General features: G+C 36.8%; 1 protein-coding gene across 1 annotated transcript in view; it reads left to right on the top strand.

Moving 5' to 3' along the window:
• Positions 1 to 10889, top strand: part of TMPRSS15 (transmembrane serine protease 15) — a 49041-nt gene extending 38152 nt beyond the window's left edge. The window contains 7 exon segments of the mRNA XM_064701864.1: positions 1969 to 2061; positions 5286 to 5335; positions 5793 to 5967; positions 7545 to 7726; positions 7922 to 8017; positions 8895 to 9034; positions 10719 to 10889. Coding sequence (XP_064557934.1) covers positions 1969 to 2061; positions 5286 to 5335; positions 5793 to 5967; positions 7545 to 7726; positions 7922 to 8017; positions 8895 to 9034; positions 10719 to 10889 — 907 coding nt within the window.
• Positions 10890 to 14288: the final 3399 nt, after the last annotated feature.

Raw genomic sequence — 14288 nt, forward strand, 5'->3', positions numbered from 1 at the left:
TCTAGGACAATTTAGTTTTACTATTAATTGCTTATACATTTGCTAGTCTCACTTTCTGTTTAATTTATGAAAAGGCTGAGCTGATAGGAGTCCTGTATCATATCCTGATTATTTATGTACCCAGGCTACAAAGTGCCATGTTCCTCACAGGTTCCAGTAAATCTCAGTGTGAATCCTTTTGCCTCCATTTATTAAATATGTGGCTGTTGCATTTGTGATTTGTACCAAACAAGAAGCCAGTCTGGGGACATGCTTATCGTGCATCTACAAAACACACCTTAAGCAAATAATTTGCAAATCTTCTTAATTAGTCTGGGCTGCAAGATGAGCAAATTGATGCTCTGGAGAAAACTGAAAATTATCCTTTGCTCAGCTTGCACTTGTATCTGTGTGCCTCTGACAGCACTGCTAAAATCTGTTGTCAGCATCTTTTTTCCTGGAACCAAGGAAATCACACACTGAGTTTTTCACCATTGATTGGGCCAATGCAAAACAATCCTGTTTCCCTGGGACCAGAGCCAGCTGGGCCTTTGCTAAATTGTACCCAGGAATGGGGGTAGACCTGGCAATTTTATCACACCTAAAACTCCAACAAGAGTGAGTTTTTCGTCTTTACTCTGCAACCCTTCATTCTATTTTCTTCATGAACTTGCAACATTCTTCAGAAGGCAATTAGGTCCTGGGAATACTTTGCTGGTCTCAGCAAAGTTCTTCATTACAGAATTTGACTCTGCCTACCTGGCTTGGCACTTTACTGCTCTCTCAGACTGTCTAAAAGCACTTCCAGGCTGGGAAATGCAGCAGTAGTGACTTTTCCGGCAGGTGGATCATACAACTCTCCTGGTGGCACAGCAGCGTTGTTGAACACCTATTTACTTCATACACAGCAGATTTGCAGGCAGATTCCAGACTTCATCCTCCCCAGGAGAGTGAGATTTACTGCATTTGAGGAGAAGACACAGTGCAGTTGCTCCCTGTGCATTAAACCTGCAGGTGCTCCTTGTGCATTAAACAAATGGTTCCCTTATTTCTCCTGAGTTGTGTAAGGTTAAAGGGCCAAATGGGAGGTTGTCATCCCCCCAAAAATTATTCAGTCTAACCACAGCTATCATTTTTCCCCATGCTTCCTCAAGGGAAAGCAAATATGTTTCATAGTTATGTGTTCTAAACTGGTCATATGAAGTATCACAAAGTGCATAATGCAGAATGGACTAGAAAGTAAATCTGGATATGGGTTCTAAATGTCAAAACTATTTGTCTCACCAAAAAGCCATTGCTACCTAAACAAAACCCCAAAAAATTAGTTGAAGAATAGACTAATTGATTCCTTTAAATTGTGACCTTTAAAGCTTCCATCCAACCCAATCTGTTCTGTGATTCTGTGACTCTATGAATACACCCCACTCTTGATCAATAGCAAACTTGACACTATTGACTTATTCCATAGCCACTCTGATTTCAGCAGATCTATGACGTGAAAATTAACTATTTTTTTTACTCCATTAGATTCTTCATTATGCAAAATACAATTTCATTTCTTTCCTAGATATTATAGTATAACTGCATCCCTTCAAAAACACAAGATTTTGATACCCCAAGTTTCAGATATTACTGCCCTAAGTTCTAGCTCCATACATTTAAGAACTGATATTTCAAACCCTTCATTGTGGCAGAGAAAAACCAAACTAAATATTTACTGCTGTCAAAAGAACTAATATCCCTTTCAATATGAATGAAGCATTAGAAATCTTAGACTAAGATGTAAGACTGGAAGTAAGAGACTCACATTTTAATCCAAACGAGTTTCAAGCCTCAAAAATCCTCTGCTAAAGGGTCATTATTTGAGAAGAAGAAAAAAAAGTTTAAAAAGTTGGTGTTTATTCTATCAGCATCATCATTTCCCAACTATTGCTCTACTGGTGGATTAGGGTATATATCTAAAAATATACATGTGTCTTTTTGTCCCAGGCATGCAAATATGTCATCAGCTGTATTATTCACTGGAGATGGTCCATTTGTCACCATCACCAAAGGTAACCACAGCCTAATTTTCACAAAAAGGTGGGTACAGTGAGATTTCTTCCTCATACAAACCATGTCTTTAAGTGTTGTGGTGATTATTTATGCACTAATATACAGCTCAAATCCTAATTGACATCTCTCTCCATTTACTGTGGAAATGATATGCTCTTTTATGAAAACATTTCTTATCTATCTAGAGAAATCTCTAAATTATGAGTACATAATATAATAGAATTAAGACTGCCTATATATAGTATAGAAGAATTAGGATGGAGTGAGAATCACCCATAGTTACAGAGTAGTTGTCAAAGCTGGTTCTCTCTCTAATCAGCAGAGAAAAATAGACACTCCAAAATGTGATCCATCAAGGCATCTCTTGAAATATGATGAGTCACACTCTATAACTCTTTAACCTTATTGATACAGACTTTGGACACACTGAGGATTGCCAATTTAAAGCCATTCACAGACAGGAATCTATATTTAAACAAACTATACCCACTCAAAAATGACTTCTGGAATTGTCTCCACCTTTACAAGTGAATCATAAGATGACATGATCCTCAGAATACTTTTGATTCTATTCTAACCTTTCTCAGTCCAAATAACTGCTAAGGGATTCTGAAGGGTACTAGAAACTGGTCATTTCTTGTAGATGAAATGAAAATGTGTAATTAGCCCAGGATTACATCCTCAGGAAATGATGGGATTTACAACACAACTCCCAAGCAGAAAGGCTTGCCATCATCAGTTTAAAGAATTGTAATGACTTCAATTACTATTTTCTGTTTATAAGAGGCTTTACTGTATAATTTTTTCTGGATTTCTACCAGAACACTGAGCCAGAAAATTACTGTCTAATTGCTAAAATGCTGAAACCATGTTGAGGACAGCAAGAATCCACGTTCTTTCAGTTTCCCTTAATAAACACAACACATAGTGACAAAGCAAGAGACATGTCTTAATTTTCTGTGGTCTATTATTTTGTCTACGTGAAAAAAAAAAAAAAGTTACATTTTATATTCTAATTATACTCTGTTAACCCCAAACATTTATCATTTTTATGAGTGCTAAAAGTATCTTAAACTAATGGAATATCATTGGAAGCTATTTTTCTTTTTTTCTTGAGTGAATGTCTAAACCAGCATTGCCACAAGACATCTTGAAGAGCAGTAATGATTTAAAGATGTCTTCTGTTAATACCTGTAAAACACTAAAAGTTATTAAAGCAGGAGGAAATGGAATAAATTCATTTATCTTAGTTGTATTTCTGTGGCAGAAATAGGTATCTTCTCCCATGTTTCATCTGGACAGCTGATAGGAATCATTTTGCAGGGTGACACTATTGCAGATTCACACATGGTTTTTCTACATATAATGAGTGCTAGAAAGATCACACAGATTTGATAATTTAAGCAACTGAATTCTTTAACTGGTAATCCAATTATCAAATGTATTTTTTAAATTGTTTTTTTATTCAAGTGCATCCACCATTGAAACAAAGGAGGGCACATGTAATAGGGCTTGAAATCTGCAGTGACAGAGAAAGCAAAAGAATTCTCTGGTGCCCTTAGGTAATGTGATTTTTGGCAGGATTTTTTTGTAAGAGCCCCAGATCCTGCCTTTTTGATACATGTGAGCAGATTCCACAGGGACTAATTGTTTTTGCCAGTTCTAAGTGAAGATCACGCTCACAGATGCCCTAACTACTCCAGATTTCTGCCTGGCGTGCTGCTTGACAGCTGACACTCAGGGAGGCACAGAGGAGGGTGCTCAGCACATGCCTCTGGTGCCTTTTGGCCACTCCTGTGCAGACCAAGAGGCAGCTGAGAATTGTTGGGCTCAAGTGCAGGCAGGAATGTGCTTCTCCTGCTGGGAGCTAGCTCCACAAAGAGGAAGAAGCAGAGGCAAATGAAGTAATTTCTGCTGAAGCACCCAACCAGTGGGTGCTTGTGGTGGGACAGGCAACTCCCTTTACATGAAAAATGTAAAATTACTTATGACACTTTGATTGTTAGCTCAGGTAGTTTATGCATCTACCTATGAGAAAGCATAGGATTAGATAAGAGACCTAATATACAGCACCACTGACCCCCACATTGAAAGCCTATGAAGGCATCATGGAAAAGGGTATTTAGTTGAAGTTTATGCAAAGGTGATTTTGGTTTCTTGCATTTTTGGTTTCTTAATATTTGTCTGGTTACGGATTTGGATACGTCACAGAAAATGGTTTCCACTTTTTAAATTACAGCTTTAAAATTAGGTACCTACCTTGAAGTGGAAAATGGCAATGTGGGACTATTCAGGGCCAGAGGAATATCTCATCTGAACCCCACTATAGTGAAAGTTTAACTGGGGTGGTGGTGGGTGGTTGCAGTTCCCACTTTATTTCATGTCCCTCTGTGCCATTGGGAAATTACTGGGTCACATCTCACTCACAGCAGATAACAAATTTTAGAGCAAACACAGTGAGGGATACATCATTCCCTATCATGTTTAAAGTATCCTTCACCTACTCTATTTACAAATGGAATGTGGAAATGCTCACTGGAAACAAACTGTTGGCAGAGCTTGGTTTTCTATCTTCCCCTCATTCTCATTTCTGTATCAGATTTGAATTGCTAGCACGCACACTGTCCCAAGTGTTTCAGATTCATTACAGACTATGAACATAATATTAAAACCTCTGGGTATCAGAAATGCTTGAGCAGTTTTGATCTATGGTCTTGTGCTCTTCGGACTCTGGCTTTATATATTTGCTAAATAATTTCTAGCCTAACATATGCAACTGTGTATTTTACAGTAGCATTATTTTCTTAGTAAAATGATGCAGGGATATAAAACTAACCTCTTAAATTCTTTGGCCACACTGATCTCTAGTGGTAAGGTGTTGAAAACATCTCAAAAGGTAGGAAAAATACCATAGGCAGCTATAACTTTATTGCAAGTCTCAGGCAGATGATCCATTTCCCTAAAACACAAGAGTATACTTTTATTTCCATAATGTAAATGAATTAAGTGCCCACTGAAGAGGAATATATACATTTAAAGTTGTAGAACATATAATGTTGTATACTTATAATTAAAACATAATTTAAACATATACTTAACAGGCTGATACTGCTAAATGAATGTGCTTTCATATATATGATTGTATGCATTTCTCTCTGTGTATATATATATATATATATATATATATATATTTGACAGTCAGAGTTATCTGTTGTGCAGACACTTGTGATTTAATTGCACTTTTATTCTAGAGAACACTGTCGGGACAACCTGGTGGTTCATCTGCAATGTAACATTCAATGTAAGTACAATGATATTCAATGTAAGCACACAGAATCCAGGAATGTTTCACAGAGAGATCAAATTGTTCAGATCATAAAGCCAAATGTTTATGGCTTGAATGGAAAGGTTAGGGAATGGACTATAAATGCTATACTCATAATGATATAAACAAAGGAAAATTTAGTCTTCGCTTGATTTCAGTGTTAAGTGTATGCTAGAGTTGGATCTGTAGTGAAAACATTTATAAAATAAATGTATAAAAATTCCAGAAGATCTGAGGAAAGAAAACATCTAAATCCAACTTAGACAGTTGCATCTTGATTTCAGCTATAAAAACCCAAAATTTTTCCCACAGTATTTTTGAATAGCAGTTCAGATTCTACAAAGCCTTGTTCTTTCCAAGAAGATGGACTAGTCTAATAAAATATGCAACATCCCTTTAGTTTTTTGTTTTATTTTATTTTGCTTTCTCTTAGCTTGTGGAAAAAACCTGCTAACTCAGAATAATGGAACAAGAATTGTAGGTGGAAATGATGCCAGAAGAGAGGCTTGGCCCTGGATAGTTTCACTCCATTTTAATTTCCAACCCGTTTGTGGAGCTTCCCTTGTCAGTGACGAGTGGCTGGTGACAGCAGCACACTGTGTCTATGGGTAAAGTTATTTCATGTGCAAGTTCACTGAGGAGGCGTCAGATTATGAACAAATTGTGATGGTGATATGAAAAATTAACAAACTCCTGGTTTAATTACCATGTTTTGAATCACTTGTAGTCTCAGCTGAAAGCTCCCAGGTAAATCCTCAGTCCTTACTTTAATGCAGACAATTGTGGAAACAAAGCAGCATTTCCTGAACAATAAGGAATTGCACTTTAAATGCATGGTATTAATACTGAGCATTGGTTCTTAATCCATAATTATTGTGGGTCTCCATAAATTGGGTGAATTCCTCTACCAGTGGTATAAAAGTTGACATCATATCCCATAAATTAAACACAGCATTCCTCCTACATATTATCCTGGATTGATCAAGATTTACTGTGCATCACTGGAATGACTCTTGATTTATGTGCATTGATTAGGCAATAGTAGATATCTTCTCTATGGTGTAATTTGTATCATTCCAAGAAGTGATGCATATTGAAATATTTTCTAGGATATTTCATAATATCTACAATAAAACCAGATGTTTTAAAAGACATATAGAAACTGGAATGGCAAAAAAAAAATCAACCAAAAAAACCCTAAAAGCAAAATTAGAATAGAGCTTTCACTACAAATAGCTAAATGGTAAGGCAGTGGAAACTGCCAAAATCCCAACACTGCCTCATGGCATGATGAGCACTACATTCCACACAAAGACACTAAAATGATAAGGATTAAGCCCCTTAGTTTCCTCACAATAAATCCACAATTGTCTTGATACTTCCTTTTCATGTGAATCACCTTTCTCTTTTCAACTAAATCTAATTTTGCCTTTGCTAGAATTTTCCTAAATTGAAGCTTGTGGTTTCACATGTTCTGAACATTTAACTTGGACACTCCTAGTTTAGAACAAAAGAACTTCTTGATGTCAAACCAAAAGATGAGCAGAAACCAATTCAGTCCAACAATCAGGCTGAAAATGTACTTTTTAAATCATAAGGTGATTGATTAAAAACCAGAAAATATTAAAGTTCTCTGATGAATACAGCCTCAAACCAGCATGTGTAGATTAAGGAAAAAATGCCGATTATGTCATATTTTGCTTTAGCATATCTTGTTTGACTGAGATTAAACCTGAGGGACTAGTTTTCTGAGTCTGTGAGCTGCAGCATTTCCAACATCTCAGACCTCTTATCCCTTAGACATTCCATTACAATTTTCTAACTAGGACCAATATTAATTGCCAGCAGTCAGCAGTATTCTTCATAGTGTTTAAAAAGCCATGGTAATTTAGTTAATGTATTTCCCTCCTCTGCACCACCATCTGATTAATTCATTATAAATAATGCATTATAAGCTCACCATAAAAAAATCAGCAACGCATATCTGCAGTGTGGATGTTTAAGACAGTATGCTCATGGAATTCTAAGCACATCTACCTTGTTCTATTTTCTATGTTTTATTTGACAAAACATGCAAATGCTACAGATTACCACAAGGCTAGATATCAGCATTTTATCTGATACACATTTTTTAAGACTTCCATTAATCATTCCTAATTGTGAATACTCTCTTTGATATTTCCAGGAGACAGCTGAAGCCATCCCGCTGGCAAGCAGCTCTTGGCTTGTACAGCCAGTCAGACCTGGCAAAGCCTCCAGCAGTGGTTCAAAACATTGACAGAATAATTATAAATCCTCATTACATGAAGCAAACAAAAGACAGTGATATTGCTCTGATGCACCTTCAACACAAAGTGCAGTATACAGGTGAGTTTTTGTTTTTCCAAAAGACCCATTTATTCTATTATGCTGAGCATATGAGGGTGGTGGGGAGTCTGCTCAGTAATTCCTGGATATCTTGGCAAAAAGTGGGTTTGAATGAATGAACCTTTTCTAGTATGACTTCATAAAACCTGAATACAGGGAAGAGGTTGAAATTGATTACTTGTTTCTCATTCACAGATTACATCCAACCTGTCTGCCTACCAGAAAAGAATCAACAGTTTCCACCAGGAATTAACTGCTCCATTGCTGGCTGGGGGGCTATTCGCAATGATGGTGGGTCATGTAGCTGTGAGGGCAGGCTTGTTCCTATCCCACAGGAGTTGCTAAGGTCAAATAGTTTAGAGAGCTACTCTTCCACATGAAAATTTAAGAAATATCCCATTCCACTATTCCTTCTCTGAAGCAAAATTATACTTATATCTCTTAGGAAAAAAACCATGCGTATCTAAGTTCATTAGGCTATGAAGAAAGCTTCTTACATCCACTTAGAAGTTATGATGACTGCTTTTCTCAACATGAAATATGTACATCTGAGTTCCAGATATTGGGTGGGGGAAGAGGAAGATTAGTCTTTGTGACAATGTGCAAATGATTTTCCCCAGAAGTCAAGAAAGCTGACTGCAGTGTGAAATGTATGTTCTGTTTGTATGTCATGTGCTCCAGATTTGGAGTCTCTCTGAAATAATGAACATGACATTTCTCTTCCACAGTTGAATACATTGACTTCTACGTTAAATTGCATTTAAAATTTTGGGTAGGAATTATTAAAATAATTTAAAAATAGCTTTAAATAACCAAAGTTACTCAATGAATAGTGAGGAAACACTGGACAACCCATATTCCTAAGTCTTTAATCATCCCTTAGATCTCCCCACAGTGAGTTCATAGTCATTGATTTTAGTAATCTTGATTCAATTATAACCAAATTCAGTCCCATTACAAAAATGAAAGACAGGATTCAGTTAATGAGCCCTGTTTAATCAGAGACTGCGTTACAGGGGCATAAGCCTGAGTAGTACAGCAGTAAGGCAGGGATTCCTGCTGCTCAGGAGTGTGCTGAGCATACTGGCACAGGAACAAAACCATCAGCGTTCCCTGTGGGATGCACGTATTTAATGCCGCAGGTAAATGTACTTTGTATTCTCATCAGGTCCCTCTTCAAACATACTGCAAGAAGCAGAGGTCCCTCTCCTTTCTAATGAAAAATGCCAGCAATGGATGCCAAAATATAATATTACTGAGAATATGCTCTGTGCAGGATACGACATGGGAGGAATAGATTCCTGCCAGGTAAGTAGAAGCAACTCATTTTCACTGCTGTCATAAACCTCATCTAGTTAACTGAATAAAACTCTCCCTGATCCTCCACTTATGAAAAACAGAACAATCCCTGTCCATTAATGTAACTTCTACTCATGGTACTTTGCCCATTTAATAATTTATCAGGATACAATTAAAATTATTTGTGTGTGTGTGTCGTCCTGGCATAAACAATCATGGAGGGAGATAAATATGAGGACTGGGAATTTTTTGCACTAGGCTTTGAATAATTCCTGCTGAGTAATTCCATGAAGGTGAGAGGCACACGCTTACAGAAATGCAGAGAACAGAAAAATAAATAAAAAATAGACTGAAGTCTCAGAAATCCTTCATTATGGGAAAGAGAGAAAGCAAAGCTGCTTTTCCCCAGAATCTGTAGACTCTGGAGACCTTTCCCAAGCAGACACCAGAGTATTTCAGAGGCTGCCTTTCTGCACTGATATATGTTCATGTGGGTTTTGTTTTTATCCATTCCAGCTCTTTTTAACTCCCCGCTTCTCTTTGAGAATGTCCTCAGAGGTGGCTGCCACGTGATTTTTATTCCAGCAGTATGGAGTCTGAGGCATGGAGACTGGCTGCCCTCCCTCAAGGCTGATGAGGAGCATTTTCACATAATTCCTACTGCCTTGCCCTACCAACCTAAGCCTTCACCACCTGCCCTGACTTTGCCCAGTTCAGTCTAGAACAAGGATTCTATTCAAGACTAATGTCCTTTCCCCTCATGGTTTTCCTCTTTCCCTTTTTCTTTCTGAACCTTATACTGAACAAAACCAAAACAAAACAACAAAAAGAAATCCAAAACACAACAACAATTCCATGTAGGAGCACAGGCTGATAGAGAGTACAAGTGACCAGCCCTGTGATCAATGACCAGTCAGCCATGAGCAAAGATAAACAAGTGATTCCTGATAGCACATCCCCCTTTAGGCTGCTGTCACAGCCTTTAACATTCTGGGATGCCTCAGGGTTATGGGCAGAAGCATTTTAATGGCCGGGTCCTTGCAGAATTCTCTGGTAAAGATCCATTCACAGGGCCTGGAGAAGACACAATTAATACTGGTTCAACTAACTTGATAGACAATGAAAAATAGTAATTGTTTTCTTTCTCATCAAAACAAGACACCCACGGCTGACTCATCCCAGCTCAAGCTAAATCAAATTCAGTCTCTATTACAATGCTATGTCTGCTAAACTATTGAAAAGGAGGTGAGAGAAAAGAACACCTCTTCTGGCAATCTTGTTATTTTGTTCTCTAAATTTGAAACTGTGGAAACTCTGGGGTGACTGAAAATAGAACTGTGTTTTGGCTGAATATATTCAATTGAAAAAAATCCTCCACATTTACTTGGACTTTGTGAAATATGAAGGACTGTACGTAAAAGGAATAAGATTAAAAAAAAATCTCTTGAAGTCCAGTCCTGAATTGGAAGACTAATGACAGCTTAAGCTCACATAATTTAAAAAAATAAAGAAAAAAAAATGGATAATTTCAATTATTTTTTCACATGGAAATATTCATATTGATCTTTCTGGTGCTAAAGACATACAGGGGTGGAGCATCTATGATTAAGGAACAAAATGAACAGACATCATAAACAGGCTCTGCCTGAAAGTTGACACTGCTCACTTTTAACTTTTGAATTTGTCATTGCAGGGGGATTCAGGTGGCCCTCTGACATTTGAAGATGGGGACAAGTGGTTTTTGGTTGGTGTGACATCATTTGGAGAAGGGTGTGCCCTTCCCCAGAGACCAGGAGTGTACGCTCGAGTCACCATGTTTGTGGACTGGATCAAAACCATCATCTATTAGCTTGATATTTTTTAATTATAGCAATGGAGTTCAGATGTTGAAAGCAAGACATTGCATAATGACCTAAACTAGGCTGCCATTTCAATCTCACAGAGAAACTAAATAAACACGTAAATCTTGGTGAGGAAAACATTGGTAACTTCTGTTTGTTAATAAGAACCATTTCCAAGGGAGCACAATATTTCAAAAGAGATGCTGTGGTTTTGTTAATAAATAGTTTTTTCATTTTAATTCTTATTTTATATAGGATTTTAGGAAAACAAATTCTTAGAACATCAGTGCACTAACTGCACAGTGGAGGGCCTTACAAAGCACGGGCAGTAAAAAAATGTTTGCAAACTGTAAATTCTGCAGTGGAAAAGAATCCAAATTGTCAATATCAAGTGAAATATTATCTGGTTTATGTTTTTACATTGTGTTTTTCAATGTGCAATTTCACATTAATGCAGTCAACTCTTCCCAGCAATCTCTCTGCACATCAAAATGAAGGTGCATGTCCTCTCTTCAAACTGGCTCATGGGAGTTCCTCTGCCTTGCCTCTTACAAAAGGCTCTGGAGTGAGGTTTATGGATTGTGCAGAAAGGCTGACCATGGATCATGCTGCTTTCTAATGAACAAACTGAATGTCAGCCAAATGTTCTCTCTTGTGTAATGTGCTTGGAATTAATAGAGTTAAAAAAGGATTGAATAAAGATTTTTAGTTTTCTTTCTAGGCAAGTGTTTGGCAATTATTCAAACAATTATAGAGATGTGCTTTTCCACACCCAAGCACAGACTCACAATACCACAACTTCTTCTCATAAAAAGCGATGTTTCTAAAAACATTTGACAATAATGGGTACCAGTTCTCCCTCAAGAATAATAGTGTTTCCATATTACAAGCTTTTTCTGTACTGGCGATTTTTAATATATATTTTGGGTTTTGTAAAAAAACCAGCAGGGTATCCCATTACAGCATTCTAAAGAGGAAAGAATATGAAAACTAAAATAAGGGGTTTATCTTCTTGAGCTCTTTTATAAATAGGTTTCTATTAAAAAATAATTGCTTACTTGTTCAAATGCCTTAAATTCTATGGCATTAGCGTAATATGATGCACTTCTTTATTTCTGTTTTCACACCAGTGTAGGACCTTTATGTATTTATCATTCCATACCCAAACTACAAATGCATTCTCACTTACTGGATTTGGTTCTTACAACCCTAAATGAAGGTATGGAATGCTTGCAGAGGTTGGCAGTCACTGATTAAGAAAATAAGTCCCAAACTGCTTTCAGGTCTTTGTAATTAGAGAATTAGGTCCAGACCAAAATCTGTAGCTTTATCAAAGACATCTGTGATCACAAATAACACAGATAAATATAATTATGACAGAGAGAGGGTAAGAAGGTGTTTTAGACACAGTCTCTCATATGAAAGACACAGTTTTTCAACATTAAAATATTAGAGTTGCAAATTTTATCTTTCTTAGTGAACTATTGTTTCTCCTATTACTCTAAAAAGTAGAGCATTTTGCTACCAGTATAAATCGATTTGGATTAAGCACTTACATTAAAATGCTTAAGTACAATATGACCTGATTTTTGCATTATTTACCATAGATCACTATTGTACATTGTGTTTCAGTCTATTAATGAAATACAAAAACCAAATGAAAGCAGATCCAGCCACTAGAAAATATGCTTCCCAGGAATACAGTAAGATACTTTTATCTGGGTGCATTTTCTTGCTTTCCAAAATGCAACGCATATTTTGAGATATACATTGATAAAACAACTCATCAGACTGAAAAAGTTGTGTACTTATGCAGTATACAACTGTATAAGTATACATAAATATATAATATATATTTTAATATATTATATAGTATGTTATATATTTATACCATATAAACCATGGCATAAAAAGATATATCACAAAAACTATTTTAATTTTAAAAACCATTTTATTTCACCTAATTATGTTTAGATAAAACTGACATAACCTTAGTCAATCACATTCTAGCCTTTGGTCAACATCCATGGCTTCAGTTGCCTGCAAATTAACCTGTGAAGAAACCAGTCAATACTATGTTAAAACACTTGAGCAGAACAGATTATTTGCAGTTGAGTCAGTTCCAAAATGCTATGAAACAGAGGATGGTTATGGTGATAGATATGGAAATATTTCACCCCAATAGCTAATATTTCTTATTTCTACGTAAAATCTGAGCACACTACAACAGAAGCACTGGATCCCACTTCCCCATCTGCCTTCACGCAGAGTTTGAGACAGGTCTGTGCCAATGCCTGCCTATCCATCACTTTCACTCTGTAAAAAACACTCCTGAAAGTATTTGCACTTTCCTAACTGCTGCTTCAAAATCACTTCTGCTGCCATTAACCATGATATTGATAGTGACAACTTTACGTGTCCTTTGGAAGTATGAAGAAATAGTTAATCCCTAAGTTAAAGGGAGTTAATCCTTCAAGACCATAAAAATGAACTAAGTTCTTTTTACCACAACTCTTCTCAAGAAAGAGGTCTCTCCTCCCCTCAGTTGAGTTCATCAATATTTACATCAGTAGGAAAACAATTCTGGTCTTGGTGATTGTGTAGGATCATAATATTTTCTCACTGCAAAGGAAACTGAAGTAGGGGATTGAACAAAGAAGTTCCTACTGACTGGAAGAACTATAGAATATTTTACGTAGGAATAACAATACTTAACCTGAACTACAGGAAGAGTTTTCTTTGAAAAGGAAGCAGAACCACTGCATAACAGCAGCTTTAAGATACTTCCAAAAGTGCTTCAGCAGCTAATTCCACAATTAGTATTAATGGAAACTTTCAAATATTTTTTTCTGTACTCAGAAAATTGAGACAGATTTGTGTCTGAAGTGATGTGGTGAACATCAGCCAGCACAGTGCAGGCAACCCCTCAGCTCTGCTTTGGTCAGGCTCTCCCCAGCCAGTGGTGGTTATCAATCTGTGTTAAAGCCAGCAAGGTTGAACTCAAGCTCTTGACCTCCTGCTGCAATGGCAGTAAAATACCTGAACTTTTGCTCTGACACCAGATTGTCACCAACAAATCAACCAGAGTGCTACTGCCACCACCCCAGCTGCTCTAATGACCAGCACAACCATTCCTAAGGCACAGAAAGCTCTTAAGCTACCAAAGAGAATGGACATTAATGATGTTAATCATAACTCTAAAAGCCAGCTTTAAATGTACCACAGTTACCTCTAAATCTATCCATCAATTAATATAATTAATGTGTTTCTAGATAATAGTCTGAGTAATGTAGGAATCAATCTATGAGTGCCACTTCCAAGAAAAGGGCTTTTTCTTCTCTTTCTCCAACATTATATTATTCCTAACAAACTATTAGCTATATTTAAATGACCTTTAATGCCTTTTTTATGTAGACTTACTG

This window comes from Zonotrichia leucophrys, chromosome 1 (assembly GCF_028769735.1).
Source record: "Zonotrichia leucophrys gambelii isolate GWCS_2022_RI chromosome 1, RI_Zleu_2.0, whole genome shotgun sequence".
In the NCBI taxonomy this organism is placed as follows: Eukaryota; Metazoa; Chordata; class Aves; order Passeriformes; family Passerellidae; genus Zonotrichia; species Zonotrichia leucophrys.